A 17,036-nucleotide genomic window follows, 5' to 3' on the forward strand; every position below is an offset into this window, starting at 1 on the left:
TTAAAACTTACTTGTAATTCTTGTGTGATGGAGACAAGGATTACATGCTATGAACTGAAAAGTATAGAAAGTCCAAATGAGCATTTCGTCACAGCTGTTAACCGTGTATAAGATGATTTCCAAGGACCTTTTCCCTAATATATTATTCCCAAACCCCACAACAGCCTTACAGAAGCAGGTGGTGGTATTCTCTTTTTCAGGTGAGAAGACAGGTGTGAAACTTGAGTAACTTGCCTGAGCTCACAGAGAGCCTCCAGAACACTTTCCGGCAGGTCCCACTGCTTTCTTATGAAGACCTGCTAGTTGATTTGTGAGAGTAGTGAAGGAGAACTTATTATTTTTTTCCTAGGCTCTGGGTGTATTTTCTAGCTATTACATTTTTTTTTTTTAAGATTTTATTTATTTATTTGAGAGAGAGAATGAGACAGAGAGAGAGAGCATGAGATGGAGGGTCAGACGGAGAAGCAGACTCCTTGCTGAGCAGGGAGCCCGATGCGGGACTCGATCCCGGGACTCCAGGATCATGACCTGAGCCGAAGGCAGTTGCCCAACTAACTGAGTCACCCAGGCGCCCTCTAGCTATTACATTTTATTTCCTCTATTCAGAATGGAAGAGAAATGACTGCACCCTGATAAAGTTCCTGATGATCTTGGGACAGAAGTTGTTGTAGATAGGATAATTTTGGCCAGTCTCCAGTCATTCTATTCTGTTTTTCCTGATTTGACCATTTGCCTGGCACACCCCCCACCACCCTGCCCCCAGGTTGGGGTACGGCTTCAAATGCTCCTTGAAGAAAGGTAGATTGCAGAATTCTCCAGGCTGCCAAAGAGCCAACTCTTTAGGTTCTTAGAGCTTGACTATTACAGCTGGATGGAACTTGAGATCATCTCCAGTTCATCGGACAGAACACTTTTCTGTGCCTCATTTCCTCAACTATAAAATCAGGGTTGGGCTTTTGTGTCCTTGTACATCACAAAAATGTTTTTAAAACAATACCAATTTGTTCAGTGTTTGTTCAGTGTACATCTTGGAGGACAAGAATTCTTGTGTTTTGTAAAGAAACAGGAGATCTCTAGGTGGTCACCTGTGAATTTGGGCAGTTGATTAAGACATAAATAGGGAAGACTTTGTTATTTCCATTTCTAGGGCCAGTCTTTCCTTTCTCTTAGCCTCTAAGGTTGACAGAGGTGAACCAAGCTAGTGGAATTACATGCAATGAGGTAAGGTCACAGGAGTTCTCTGAATAGGAGGGGTTTTAAGTGAATTATTTGTCATTTTCTTTGGTTTATGTTTGTTTCTTGTACCAGGAGGCTCTCCAATCCTGGTTGCTTGGGGGTAAATTACTCCCCTCAAGTGAAGTAAATCAACTCTTCTTGGATGCAGGCTTCTAATCCGGTATATGACTCCAAAGCCAAATTTTCCGACAAAAACGTTTTATAAACCTTTCTACCTTCTTGACTACAGTTATAGGATTTATATTTTTATGGGTAATATCTGAAATGTACCTTTAGCTATCATATTCATTATAGGGTAGTGTATGGAGAAAATAAAAAAAGCCTTAAATGTCAAAGCATGCATATTGAGAAAGGATCTATATAGAACGAAAGGCTGATAAAGGGACTACTGGTTGGTTCTTTGACCCTACCCCTTGCCCTGACTCCTTGTTGCAAAATTAGTTTACGTAGTTACAGGGAATGTTGTTATAGAATAGATTGCCCAGTGGTTTTTCCAAGTTATGGTCAGTTTATCAGGTTTCTCTTAAGTTTTTAGAACATCTGCAGTTTGGGAAGGGACTAGATACAGGGTAGATCTTAGAGCAGAAACATTGATATGTACTGACTGGTAACTAGTTCAGCCAGTGATGAGCAACCCGAAGCCTTTCCCAGTCTGTCAAGAGTCCTGGATCCAATTTCACAGGCATCCTTGCAGAGCACATAAAGTAGAGAGGGAGTGGAGGAGAGAAGGTCTTCAGGACAACCACCTTCAAAGCGGGCCAGAACCTTTGTAGGGTCACTGGTTCCTAGACGCTTGTGTTCCAACCAGGCCTGAGCCAGCAGATGCCAGGACTTGCCAAAGTCTGGCTTCAGAGAAGAGACAGTGTCAAGGCCTTTTAGGTCAGAGCATTCAGGTGCCAGAAACCGGGGAACCCTGACAGCTCGGTGTTTCAGAAATTTGGATGCATTCATGCAGCTCCCAGTTGCCCAGCAGCATGACTCCCCTTTGTCCTAACTGCCCAGCCTACCTCAGCCCCAGTAAGGAGAAGGGGGTGTAGATTTTTCACCATTTCCCGAGCACCTGACCCATAGCAGGTCTTCTATAAAAATTATATTGAATGAGTTGAAATGATTCTAGTCCCTGGTCAACCCTGTGTATCTTGAGCAGCAAAGGGGCTATTGGGAGGATTACACAGAGAATGTAAGAACTGAAGACCAGAACACTGCCTGTCTTGCCAACCAAAAAAAACCCGTTCCCATTTTCATTTTACTCATAAAGGGGGGGAAATCTAACTTTTAAGTCTGGGATTCAATAAATCTCTTTTTGAATGAAAATAAATGGGATATAAAGACCTTTTTATTTTTCTCGAACTGGCCCTTATGCAAAAACAAAACAAAACAAAAGCACTTGTTGCTGAATTTGTTCCTTGTGATTTATAATAAAATTAGGTGATTGATGTATTTGCAGATAGATACTAGACTATTGGAAAATCAAGCTAGTTTGTGCCGTTGATTGTGTGGATTCTCAGAGCCATAGTCTGACTTTGGTGTGATTTCATGGGGATTTAAATGCGTTAGAGCTTTGTAAGATGTATTACTATTTTTCTATGAATAAACTGTAAACTGGTCTATTTCTTTTCTTTTTTTTAAATATTTTATTTATTTATTTGACAGAGAGAGAGACAGGAAGAGAGGGAACACAAGCAGGGCGAGTGGCAGAGGGAGAAGCAGGCTTCCCGCGGAGCAGGGAGCCCGATGCGGGGCTCTATCCCAGGACCCTGGGATCATGACCTGAGCCGAAGGCAGACGCTTAACAGCTGAGCCACCCAGGCGCCCCTAAACTGGTCTATTTCTGTTCAGCTGTTTTAAAATATAACCTTTAAAAATCTAATCTTGCAAACACGAGCCCTGAGAAGTAACAGCAATGTCCTAGAACCCCTAGCAAATAATTACTTATTAGCTAGTCTAAGTTATAATCATTATGTATTAACTGACCATAATTGAGCTGAGAAGAACATTTGGAGTATATTTAACAAAATAAAGAAATAATACATTTTTAAAATTATCAGTAGCTTTGATAATATGTTAAGTAGTATTTTAGAATTGATGATAAATACTGAACGTTTAGCATTATAGTACTATCACAACACATACTGGTAGGATCTTAATTAAATCCCATGCTCTGTTAGGATGACTCATTTTCCGGTTGCTGTGAGACCCTTAAAGAAACTGCTCTCATTCACAAAAAAAGCATCCACTCCTGTGTGCTTTCTTTGGTAAGGCTGGTTGAATGAAATACAGGTTGATTTTAGGTCAGTGTTTCTTGTTGTTTTTTCTTTTAAGTTAATTCATTTTATTTCAGGTTCATTCAAGTTTAACCATGCATGTCTTTAACTTGATAGTGGGATATTTAAAACTACATTTTCTTTGAGTCTTTTTTTTTTTAATTTAAAGATTTTATTTCTTTATTTGACAGAGAGAGAGACACAGTGAGAAAGGGAACACAAGCAGGGGGAATGGGAGAGGGAGAAGCAGGCTTCCCGCGGAGCATGGATCCCGATGCGGAGCTCAATCCCAGAACCCTGGGATCATGACCTGAGCCGAAGGCAGACGCTTAACGACTGAACCACCTAGGCACCCCAGGCTTTTTTTTTTTTAAACACTTTTCACTTAACTGAACTTCAAATTTCACAGTTTCTGCAATGGTCAATATATACAATTTGAAACAGTCACAAGATCAGAAATATTAGGAAATTTAAACACTGCCATAATGCTTTTAATTTTAGTAGTTTGCATGTGTAATATTAATGACGCTTCTGAATATCATTATACATTGTTTTTATGCCAGGTATATACATTCTTCTTATTTCAGGCACATATACATCTCCCCACCCTCGGGCGACAGACCAAATTGTTGAGCAGAGCAATAGTTTGCTACTCTTCCTTCTGGGCAGTTATGCTTCTTGGCTTCCAGGATTCATCTCTAGTAGCTATTTCATTTATTCCCCTTTACCTCTTTCTTTTTTTTTTTTTTAAAGATTTTATTTATTTATTTGAGAGAGAGCATGAGAGGGAAGAGGGTCAGAGGGTCAGAGGGAGAATCAGACTCCCCGCTGAGCAGGGAGCCCGATGCGGGACTCGATCCAGGGACTCCAGGATCATGACCTGAGCCGAAGGCAGTTGCTTAACCAACGGAGCCACCCAGGCGCCCCTCCCCTTTACCTCTTTCCAGTGCACATCTCACTTGACTTATGGAGTAACATCCTGATAACCCAGTGTAAGTTGAAAATATTGTAAGTCAAAAGTGCATTTAACACACCTAGCCTACCAAACATAGCTTAGCCTAGCCTGCCTTGAATGTGCTCAGAGCACTTCAGTTAGCCTACAGTTAGGCAAAATCATCTAATGCAAAGCCTATTTTATAATCACGTGTTGAATGCCTCCTGTAATTTATTGAATACTGCACTGAAAGTGAAAACAGAATGGTTGTATGGGTACAGAATAGTTGTTAAGTGTGTGGGTTGTTTACCCTTGGGATCACATGGCTGACTGGGAGCTACAGGTAGCCAGGGCTGCCCAGCATCATGAGTTTATGATATTGGCATAACACTAGCCCAGGAAAAAAATCAACATTTAAAATTCAGAATACAGTTTCTATATTCTTTTGCACCATTGTAAAGTCAGAAAGTCATAAGTCAGACCATTGTGAGTGGGGGACCATCTGAACTCCCTTTTTGCAAAGAAGCAGCCTCATTTCCTCCCTGTAATTGTGTGTTCTGTTTCTTTCTCCTTCCAAATTATATTCAGTCTGAAATTCTGTGAAGTCGTTTATTCTTTAAACATTTATTGAAGACTTGTCTGCTGGGCAGTGTGCCAAAGAAAAAGGTGGCTAAAACACTGTACCCTGTGGCTGAGGCTGTGGTCCAGTGGGGGAGAGACATATGCAGCATTCTAGAGTGACAGATGCTGTGACAGAGCTTAATGCCCAGTTCTGCTGGGAGGCTTGGGTTGGGTATTAAAGTTTGAGGTTTTAGTGTTGTCTTTTTTTTCAAGGTGGTGAAAATCCGTTTTTCTTCCTAATAAAGAAAGTGGGAAGAAAGGTGCTCTTTTATTTGATTCTGCGAAGTTTCTTCCAGCTCTTAATAGTCTGATTGCTTCTCTCTGTAAGAGTGGTAAGTCCTGGAAAAAAACTAGCTGTATACACTAGTAGACTTCTCTGGACTTTTTTTTCTTGGCAGACGTAACTCTTTGTGTGCATCATGACTTCATTCTAATTGGGTACTCAAAAAAAAAAAAGTAAAGCAAAAAAGGTTTATGAGAATGAGTCGTGCCTAATGGCCATACTGAAATTGTACAGGTTCTCCTCCTTACCTCCCACCCACAGCACACTCTGTTTGATCTAGAAGCATCTTCATCTGAGGCCAATTAGAAGGGCAAATCCTAGACCTGATGGTGGGTTTGAAGGCTGAGCTTTTTGTTGGTGGGGACAAATGGTGGCAGAATGACTATACAAGCCATCCTAGATAGAAGAGAGTAAGAGTTTTAAACAAAGTTTTCAGGAAAGGCTAGGAAATTAAACACCAGCTGGGAGAAAAGTTGCATCTATTTAATTATTGAAGTGCTAATTTTATGCATCTTGGTTGAGAGTTTTAAAATGAGGAAAGAAAATACCAATTGTTAGCTCTGATTTAGCTTTCAGGATCCTATTTTTGAAAGATCTATCAAAGAGCAGTTTTGGGGAGCACCGAGGGGGGTATACCCCAACCCTTGGGTAATGCATTATGAGTTTTTTTATTTGAGGATTTATCTGATCCTTATTTGAACTGACTATATTGTCAGCCTCTTAAGGTAATGAGTTTGGAAAATTGTCATTTAAACTGTATTTGCCTTCATTTATTCTCAAGCCATGTCTTTTAAATCTTTTTTTTTTTTTTAAGATTTTATTTATTTATTTGAGAGAGAGAATGAGATAGAGCATGAGAGGGGGGAGGATCAGAGGGAGAAGCAGACTCCCTGCTGAGCAGGGAGCCCGATGCGGGACTCGATCCCGGGACTCCAGGATCATGACCTGAGCCGAAGGCAGTCGCTTAACCAACTGAGCCACCCAGGCGCCCCACAAGCCATGTCTTTTAAACATGTGTCTCCTGTGTTAGTATTCTGAATGCACTGTGAAGTCCATGCCTTCCATAATTTTATACATTTCCAGCAGGTCCTCTCAGAACCTGATTATAGCATCTGACCTTTCACAAAAGTCTTTTTTTTTTTTTGATTGTCCTCTGTTCTTTTTTGAGTTGCACTGGCCTTTTCTTGAGATGTGACAGTTGGGACTTTACATGTCAGAGAATCATAACAATTTTTAGATTGGTTATTGTAGAGGTTAAAAAACAATTTCTGATATCCTTCATGATCATGGTCAAAACTCTGTAGCTCTGTCATCGCACCATAATTAGATCCCTGTTTTAATAGAAAAGTGTAGAAATTCTTTTTTTTTTTTTTTTAAAGATTTTATTTATTTACTTGCGAGAGAGAATGAGAGACAGAGAGCACGAGAGGGAGGAGGGTCAGAGGGAGCAGCAGACTCCCCGCTGAGCAGGACGCTGGGATCTTGACCTGAGGCGAAGGCAGACGCTTAACGACTGAGCCACCCAGGCGCCCCCTTAGGGTTATTTTTTGAAATATTTCTTTACACTAGTTTACATCAGCTTTTTTTTTTTTTTTTTTTTTTAAGATTTTATTTATTTATTTGACAGAGACACAGCGAGAGAGGGAACACAAGCAGGGGGAGTGGGTGAGGGAGAAGCAGGCTTCCCGCAGTACAGGGAGCCTGATGCGGGGCTGGATCCTAGGACCCTGGGATCATGACCTGAGCCGAAGGCAGACGCTTAACGACTGAGCCACCCAGGCGTCCCTTAGATCAGCTTTTATGCCAACTATGTTATGAGATCTTTATGCAGTTCATAGTACTTTATTTCATGAAAGTGTTTCAACTCCTACATGGCGCGGGCATCATCTATGAATCAAACTGATAAAATTACTAATGCAGGTTCCACCCAGTAACTTACAATCCCTTAGACCAGTAATTCTCAATCTGCTGGTACATTAGATCACCTGGGGTAGATTAACAAAATACCTGTGCCAGGACCCCACCCTAACCAACTGAGTCACTCTCTCTGAAGGGGTGGGGCCTAGGCATCCGCATTTTCTAAATCTCCCAGATGATGATCCTGAGAAGCCAGGATCAGCAACCGTTGAGTTAGAATTCACACTGGGAAATCACCAGCTGCTAGAACTTCTAAATTGGGTTAGCTTTTTAGCTTGCTGAATGCTGGAAAATAATTACCATTAGAGAGTTAAAAAAAAAAATGTGTATCAAACTTTGCATTTATAAGATGGCACCTGAGTCAAATGATTCCCTAACGTGTTTTCCCTGCTTAATTAAATTTTAAGAACTGAAGCATGAACTAACAATGGGAACTTTCAGTTCCTCGTGTTAAAACCCTTGTCCTCATCTATTTGACTTTGGTGTTGGTGATTGTCTTTTCAGAGCAATAATATCCTTTGTCTTTAGCAGGAAGTGAAACTTGGGTCTGATTATTTATGCATACTCTAGCAGCTTTTTTTTTTTTTTTTTCTTAAAGACACAAGTGAAACTGCCCATAAACTTCAGTAGATGTGTGAGACCCCAGGCTTATCTTGGGCTGAGGGAGTGCCAGTCACTCTGGGCTCTTGGAATGAATGACTCATGCGCTCTGCAGGCATACCATATTTAATCACTTGTTTTCTGTATACCAGGAAGAGGAGGACATGTGAAAATAGAAGCCATGTACTGCCAGATGGGTCCGAAATAAGAGTGGAAATGTTGACCTAATGGGTCAAACAATTGAGCTATGACAAAATACCCAAATGTCTTCGGGTGTATGTTACTTTAATTATTTCATTAATTTAAATTTGACATTATTTCTAAAGTGCTATACTTTAGTAATTTGTAAGCAACTCTACTAGATAACTTTGAAATTCCTAAATTTTAAAACCTATTTGCAAATTTGAAATGTTTCTCTTTCAAATTTGCATGACACATGGGACTGTACCTTTTGAAGGAAAGATTAGGAAGCAATATGTTTGTTGGAGCAGATCCATTACATGGCTGTTCTTTGTGGAAGGATGGTAGAAGCCCACTGGTCACACTCTCTGCCATGTCATTGCCTTCTGCCTCCAGAGTAGCCATTAATATTGGTGACAAGGTGTCCATTACCGAGGGTAGTTGCCATGTCTGCTCGGACTAATATCTACATGCGTCCTCTGTACACACAAACTCTGCTAATACCACCTTTTATTTCCTTAGTGAAGAGTTAACAGGTTAAAAAAAAACACACATTTTGAAGCGAGCTGTGTGCAAGGTGCTGTACCAGTCAACAGAGTCCCCACGGTTTAGAGAGACGATACTACACTCCCTTCTTGTGCCAGTTACATTGCCCGTTTCGGCCTCCCTCTATTGTTTTGTCTCGTCTTTACATGGGCAAGGGAAGCCATGTGCCCCTGCTAGACCTTTTAAGATAATTTAAAGTTTCCTCAAGTTTTCAGGTAAGTCTTCCATTGCAAGAAATCACACTGCATTATTTATTATATTTATTGAAAGATAAATGCTTTTAGTATTAAAAGCGCCATATTGGAAAAGACTGGTCTTTTGGGGCTTCCTTTAAAAACAGTAAAAACAAGATGTTAGGCTTATTAAATGTCATTGAAGATAAGCAGTTGGTAGGAGAAATCCATTTTCCGTTTCAATCTTTCATGCTTACTTTTACTTAATTATTCATTCATTTGGTTCAATAACTATTAAATGAGTGCCTGCTACCAGTGGTGAATAAAACAGGCATAGAATTAAATAAACTGAGAGGTTGAGACTTAAGTCTCTCCTTTAAGTGGTTAGTTGAAACTGTACATTTATTTTTATTTATTTTTAAGATTTTATTTATTTATTTGACAGAGAGAGACACAGCGAGAGAGAAAACACAAGCAGGGGGAGTGGGAGAGGGAGAAGCAGGCTTCCCGCAGAGCAGGGAGCCCAATGAGGGGCTTGATCCCAGGACCCTGGGATCATGACCTGCGCTGAAGGCAGATCCTTAACAACTGAGCCACCCAGGCGCCCCAAAACTATATATTTATTTTAGTTATTAGTATATTAGGAGTTATTTCTACCTTTTATTTATGTTTTCCATTTATTGTATGTATGTGGTTTGTTGTTTTTCTTTTTCCTACCACTATCTTCATCTTCCACTGGATAGCTTGAATTTTCGGCAGGTGTCTTTCTGTTGCTAATTAAAAGTTAGACATTCTGTTTATTATTTTTCTGTGGTTTCTCATGATTTAGGACCCAGTACTTTTCACATACATAATGAAAGTGTACCAAATATTCGTGTCTTTTCCCCAAGTATATTTTTACCTCCTTTTAGATTTTACCTCTTCTAGATTCTCCCTCTCTCCTGTGTGTAGAGGATCTAGGGGAAGGGAGGAAGCTGGCTCTTGTGCTCAGTTTGCCGTTTGGACCCAAATGGGTTACTGGGACCGAGACTGGATGCCTAGTTGTGAGCTGCTCAGACCTATAGGTCCGTGTTTCATGTTCTGAGGAAACGGGATTCTGGGGCATATCTAGGCATTGAGATATTTTCATAAAAGTGGTGTTCTGATTTTGACAAGCCTGTGTTGTATTGGGCACAGCCAGCCCTGACGTCTTTATCTGAAATAGACCAAGTGACCTCAACTTTGCCACCATAAGTAGTGAACCCTTCTATGATTCAGTGTAAATTACCTGACCTCAACTTGCCTCTCCAATTCCATGCCATACCTTCATTTGTCCATTCAGCATTTTGGAACCTGCTGTGTACCATGTACTGGGGACATAAAGCTAAATGAGACTAGGTCTCGATGAGCTTCCTGTTCAGTCAGGGAGATAGGGAAGTCAATAATTAGATGCCAATAATTAGAAACCAAAATAAGGTGCCATGATGGAAATATGAGCAAGGTTCAGGAGGGCCGCAAAAGAGTGCCTGATGAATTCTACTGGGTGGGTGGAGAGGGGAATATATCAGGGCACACCGGTGACTCTTGTTCTGAGTCTGGAATGAAAAGCAGGCAGAAGTGGGTGGGGAGCAGCATTCCAGACCCAGCCTGCACACACTTCTGGTTGGTTGCAGGAAGGCCAGGATGCTGGGGGTGGGGGGAGGCAGGAGGAGGGTGGGTAGGACCAGCCCCCGTGCAGAGCTTTCCAGGGAATTTGGACTTTGTCCCTAAGGCTATGGCGAGTAGAAGTGATGTATTCGGATTAGCAATGTCCATATTTATCCTTTTCTAATGCCTACTGTATTCCTTTCACAGTATTAATGTTAGACAAACTTGACTTCAGGGCAAAGAGCACTATTTAAAATAAAAGCAGTTATTACGTCCTGCTAAACAGTAGTTCACCAGGAAGATACATTAATCCTGAATGTGTATGTGCCTGACAATGCAGTGTCAAAATCTAAGGCAAAAATTAAGGAGAACTGGAAAAATATACACAAAGTGTGAGGTTTAAAAAAATAAGCCCTCTCTCAAAAACTTTTCAATTAAATAGTCGAAAATATTAGCAAGTACATACAGGAGTTGAGCAAAATAATCAACAAAGTTGAAATAATGAGCCCAAAGTTAAATAGTACGTTCAAATGTTTGAGATCCATAATAAAGAATACTTTTTAAATTATGTCCTGGTGAACACTTACCTGTATGTATGTACCAGAAGCAAGAAAGTTTCATGGAATGTTTCCTGGTGCAGTTTTCCTGTTTTCTATTCTGTTTCATTGATGTTAATGCTGATCTCATTACACAAAATTGATTTCATGACCCACTAACGGATTGACACCTTTTTTCTTGAAAACACTGAGTTTCAGGCACACAAAAAGCTTTTTAAAATTGACTTTCTGGATTCCCCTCACCACGCCAAGCCTCTGCTACCCCTCTCTGTCCCCCTCTGTCCTTCCTCCCTGCAAAGGGAAGAGGACTTTGACTCCTGTTTTTACTGAGTCAAGGCCATCTGATCTTTTCCTTTGCTGCTTCTCCATTGCTATATTTAGCCTTTCACCTTCCAGACCTGGAAAAAGGTAGTGTCGTCCCTTTCCAAGGGCAACTTTTACACCCTACTTTTGACTTCATCATCTTCTGTTTTCCTCCTTGAATATCTCCTCTGATTCTTACTTCTCCTTGATCATACCAGTAGGAACTCAGTCTTAATGAGTTTAACTGGCTCTCTCTGGACCTCAAAGATTATCTGTGACTATTCTTTTTTAGTCGTTAGAGCACAGAACTTGGTCATTGTGATAGTTTTTTTTCTAGTTTTTATTTTTTAAGTTTTTAATTTCTTGAATGGCTGATGTATTCGCCTGGCCCAAAATGCCAAAGGTGGGAAAGACTATTGAGTTAGGAGGCTCTCACCCACCTTCTCTTTCAGCTGCTGTATACCCTGTCTCTTCTCCTTCTCCCACTCTGGAGAGAAGAGAGATTTCAGTGGCATTTTTTAATTTTACTTACTCTCTTCCTGTCCTTCCTGGCTTCCTTTGTGGTGGTTCATGTTAACCTCCTATGCATTCTTCACTTACTGCTCCCACCACCCCCTGGGCTACGTAGCTCCTGGTCATTACGGGCTAAGACTCTTAGAACACACTTGTAGTTGTTCCTTTCCCTTCTTTCAGGCTCTACCTCCTGTCAATGTTGTCAGCTAATCCTTGGCTGCAGTCTTATTTTATTTATGCCATTATCTGCCTGCCCTGGTCTCCAGGAAGCACACGCTCATTAGTTTTTTATTCACATCTCTCTACAATTGGCCTCAGTTTACTTTTTCCAATCTTATCAATCCACATCTCCACTGCAGCCACTGGTCTTCTGTTCTAGACAGCTTGTTCCTTTACTTTTATATCTTCGTAGCCTGGTACAGCGCCTGGTTCCTGGCAGGTACTTGATAAGTGTTTCTCCACTGAAGGGACAAATTTGAGAACAAACTTTGCACTTTCCTCTGCATTATTTTTCTTGCTGCTTTCCTTCTGCTTAAATGTAACTGTTCCTGGCTGCTTTACCTCTAACGTTGTATTCCTCTTCCATATTTCTAGAGCTCATTCGGTACCCAAAGGGTAGAGTCCTACAACTGTGGTCTGTTCATCTGAGGTCAGGGTACAGGGTTATGGGTAGTTGGAGCTCTTTCCTTAGAGGGGCATCTGTAGATGTTGAGATTTGGCCTGCCTGCCACAGAGATTCTGGCATGTTGTTCGAAGAGAAATCAGGGTATTTTTAGTCTATACACTAACATGAATTCCAGTAGAGTAGTTAGACTTTTAAAAGTTAACAAGGAAATAAAATTAATAAATACTTAATACTGGGTAAAGAACAACTTCTTAAGTGTAAAAATAATGGAAAAAGGAGCGGTACAAGAATTAAAAATTGAAAATAGGTGCAGACATGTCAGAGTCGACATTTTAGTGTAAAAGGATTCAAATCAATAAGGAATATACAAGATGTGTTAGATATGAATGAGAAAATCCTAGAAAAAGAAAACATAAGCAGATTTTATAATTAAATGTTAAATTTTACCTGCAATGAAAAGAAAATATCATTTAGGCAGTGGATACCAGCAAATCAGAAAAATTTAAAAAGAAATTCTAAATGGTGGCAAGAGTACCTTAAAACAAGCATTTTCCTATGTTTCAGGCAGAAGTCTAAGTTGGTATAACTCTGTGGAAAGCAATTCAGTAATGTCTGAAAGCTTTAAATTTTCTTATGTTTTCACCTACTAATTTCATTCCTAGGAATCTGTCCTAGAGCTGTTAATTTCAGAGGCAATAAAATATTTGCATAATATCCATCATTTATCGGGTTTTTTTTTTTTTTTTGAAAGATTTATCTTAGTGGGAGCAAGTGTGTGGGGGGAGGGGCAGAGGGAGAGGTTTTTTTTTTTTTTTTTAAGATTTTATTTATTTTGCGAGAGAGACAATGAGAGAGAGACAGAGAGCATGAGAGGGAGGAGGGTCAGAGGAGAAGCAGACTCCCTGCTGAGCAGGGAGCCTGATGTGGGACTCGATCCCGGGACTCCAGGATCATGACCTGAGCCGAAGGCAGTCGCTTAACCAACTGAGCCACCCAGGCGCCCGTGTTTTTTTGTTTTTTTGGTTTTTTTTAAAGATTTTATTTATTTATTTGACAGAGAGAGACACAGCGAGAGAGCGAACACAGGCAGGGGGAATGGGAGAGGGAGAAGCAGACTTCCTGCGGAGTAGAGAGCCCGATGTGGGGCTCGATCCCAGGACCCTGAGATCATGATCTGAGCCGAAGGCAGACGCTTAATGACTGAGCCACCCAGGTGCCCCAAGAGAGTCTTTTTTTAAAAACTTTTTTATTTAAAATCAATTTAGTTAACATATAATAGATTCATAGTTTCAGGGGTAGAATTTAGTGATTCATCAGTTGCATATAACTCCCAGTGCTCTTTACATCAAATGCCCTCCTTAATGCCCATCAGCCAGTTACCCCATCCCCTAACCTCCTCCCCTCTAGCAACCCTGTTTGTTTCCTATAGTTAAGAGTCCTTTATAGTTTGTTTCCCTCTCCGTTTTTATTTTATTTTTCCTTCCCTTCCCCTATGTTCATCTGTTTTGTTTCTTAAATTCCACATATGAGTGAAATCATATGGTGTCTTTTTCTGACTTATTTCGCTTAGCATGATGCCCTCTAGTTCCATCCACATCGTTGCAAATGGCAAGATTCCATTCTTTTTGTTGGCTGAGTAATATTCTATTTGTGTGTGTGTGTGCGTGCGTATACACACACCACATCTTCTTTATCCATCTGTCGATGGACATCAGGGCTCTTTCCATAGTTTGGCTATTGTGGACATTGCTGCTATAAACACTGGGGTGCAGGTGCCCCTTCGAATCACTATTTTTTGTACCCTTTGGATAAATACCTAGAAGTACAATTGCTGGGTCATAGGGTAGTTCAGTTTTCAACTTTTTGAGGAACCTCCATACTGTTTTCCAGAGTGGCTGCACCAGCTTGCATTCCTACCAACAGTGTAAGAGGGCTCCCCTTTGGGAGAGAGAGTCTTAAACAGACTCTGTGCTGAGTGCAGAGCCCTACTCAGGGCTGGATCTCATGATCCTGAGGTCACCATCCCAACCGACTGTGTACCCAGGCACCCCTATCACAGTATTTTTTAACAATGGGGGAAAACTGGAAATCACTTAAATGTCCAAGAGTAAGGAAGCTTCCTTTAGTGGAAAATTATGTAGCCATGAAGTTACAATTTTGAAGAGTATTTTATTTATTTATTTATTTTTAAGATTTTATTTGTTTGACAGATTGAGAGAGACAGAGCACAAGCAGGGGGAGTAGCAGAGGAAGAGGATGAGCAGGGAACCCAAAGTAGGGCTCAATCCCAGGACCCTGGAATCATGACCTGAGCTGAAAGCAGATGCTTAACCAACTGAGCCACCCAGGTGCCCCTTGAAGAGTATTTTAAAGACATGACACAATACTCAAGAAATGTTACAAGAAAAAAATTAGTATACACTGCTGTATTTGCAGTCTTGTGATGTGGAATGCACACAGACATATGACCTGAAACGTAGCAAAATAAGTTTTCTGGCTGGTGGGATGGGAGTGATAAAATATTTTTTTCCAATTTTATACAGGATGACTTTTATAATAAGAATGCATATTACTTAAAATGTAAATATTGTCTTACTGGTTAGTTCCACGTATGGATTCTGTAGCACAATGGTTAAGAGCGCAGGCCATGAGTCATGCAGGTCTGGCTTTGAATTGCAGTTCTGCCCAAAGAGAAGTCAACTTTATTTGCCTCCCACTGAATGTATCATTAACAACAAAGACATTCAAGATACAATAGTCAAAACTCAAATGAATTTAGAGACTATGAATTATTGTCTGTAATTACCCCATGAGTTACAGATTGATTATAAATTTCCCTAAAATAAAATTTAAATGGTAATAATTAAAATGTAATTTTAATTTTCTACTAAGGGAAACAGTGTTTTCATCCTTGGTAATTTTTTCCAGCTACTGAGCTACCGCTAGCGTCACATTTATCTCCATATATAGAACAGACTGTTGCACCCTGGGTTTTGCAAGAGAATTAAGTCCTGAAGTCCTCACACATCCACTGAGTGTAATGAATTAGCCTCCTGCCTGGTCGGCTAGACTAGTATCCGTTATGTGCCGTCCTTGGGGAAAATTGCGAGAAGTCACCCAGAGCATTCTGTTCTGTTCTGAGGAACCCTCATTGGGACGCCTGGCACAGACTAGGCCCGCAAGAAATAGCCGTGGCTCTTAGTCCCATAAAAGAGCACCAGCTTTCTGGATTTCTTTGCTTGGTGTAAGCGTTTTTGGGAAAGGGTATTTTCCACGGTGTGGTCCAGTAAGTGGACCTCTTTCTGGCTGTTTCTCAGGCCCTGTCTTTGAATCGGACTGGCTGGGACCGTGGAGGACTTCTCTGATTTGCCCTCTTGCAGTGTACCAGCCTCTTTCCTCCACTGCAGGGCGCCCAAGTACTGCCTCCCATCCGAGGAGAGGCTCAGCTTGTCAGTTCTCGCCCCTTAACTGTCCTTGTAGCCGAGACCTTATTCAGGCCTCGGATTTAATACTTTTCCACAAATTGCTTTACAGTAATGTATTCAGTTCTGGCTGTTCATAACTGCCCTTTGGGGATGTTGATTGTTTAAAATAGACTGCTGAAGATACTGTCTTAATATGTTTTCTGATTAATATTTTCTCATGAGTGCTTCTTGTTTTCTTTTAGCTACTGATCTACTCCTTGCCTGGAATCCCATTTGTTTGGGATTGGTAGAAGGTGTTATTGGGAAAATTCAACTTCATTCAGGTATGTTTCTATAAAGTCCTTCAATTTGTCAAATTTAATGCGGCATTCTATGGCATTTTCTTCTTTGAGGATGAATGTGGATTCTGTTATGGCTTTGATTCCTTTGCCCTAATTTTAGGTCTGCCCAAAGTAGGTATTAAGTATCGCATACCTACTATGTGTCAGGAATTATTCTAGTTGGTAGAACACAATAGTGAGAAAAAACTGACCTGCTCTCACCCTTGTGGAGCTTACAGTTTAGGAAGACAGATATCAGTAAGTAATCACTGAAATAATTGTATGATTATTTGATAATTATGGTATGTGCTCTGGCAGGTAGAGACACCAACTGCACTGATTTCGAGGGAGAAGGTGGTAGGAAGAAGGCTGGTGAGGTAGGCAGATGGCAGACCATGACTGGCCAACTTTGGGTCGGCTGTCCATTCTGGATACAATCAACTCTGGCCAGGGAAGAGTAAGGTTCTCTTAGCATGCAGTGTGGCCCTTTTCAGGTGCCCTCACCAGGGCAGGCAAATTGATGAAAGGTCTAGGTTATTCACCAGGCCCTTGCTTAGAAGACAGACCCTTGTGTCTGGGGTTCAGAAGGAATTTTGATGATGAGAAAAGAGATGTTATATAGGCGGGTTCCAAAAAGTCCTGAAAAGTACTAACTGAAATATTTTAAGCGCTGTTTAAATATCTGTTTCTCCTTTGACATCAGTTTTAATGAGTTATGAACTATAGGTAGCTTTACCATTATTACCGTGTAATTGGGAGTCTGGCTACCTCTGTAGTATGCCCTTTCTTACTCTTCTAAAATAAAATTGTTGTGGGGTGCCAGCCTGGCTCAGTGGGTAGAGCATGTGACTCTTGATCTCAGGGTTGTGGGTTCAAGCCTGACGTGGGGTGTAGAGATTACTTAGAAATAAAA

At 40.8% G+C, this 17,036-nt stretch overlaps 1 protein-coding gene across 4 annotated transcripts in view; it reads left to right on the top strand.

The window, feature by feature from the left end:
• Nucleotides 1–17,036, top strand: part of INPP5F (inositol polyphosphate-5-phosphatase F) — an 80,728-nt gene that overhangs the window by 820 nt on the left and 62,872 nt on the right. For 3 of the 4 annotated variants that reach the window (XM_035030263.1, XM_035030288.1, XM_035030314.1), the window contains exon 2: nt 16,046–16,126. In XM_035030263.1, the coding sequence (XP_034886154.1) occupies nt 16,046–16,126 (81 nt within the window). Of the gene's footprint in view, nt 1–16,045; nt 16,127–17,036 lie in introns of those variants that run through there. The other variant, XM_035030272.1, reaches the window with a different exon arrangement.

The sequence above is a fragment of the Mirounga leonina genome, unplaced genomic scaffold (genome assembly GCF_011800145.1).
Source record: "Mirounga leonina isolate KUSES-001 unplaced genomic scaffold, KU_Mleo_1.0 Mir_114, whole genome shotgun sequence".
Taxonomy (NCBI): domain Eukaryota; kingdom Metazoa; phylum Chordata; class Mammalia; order Carnivora; family Phocidae; genus Mirounga; species Mirounga leonina.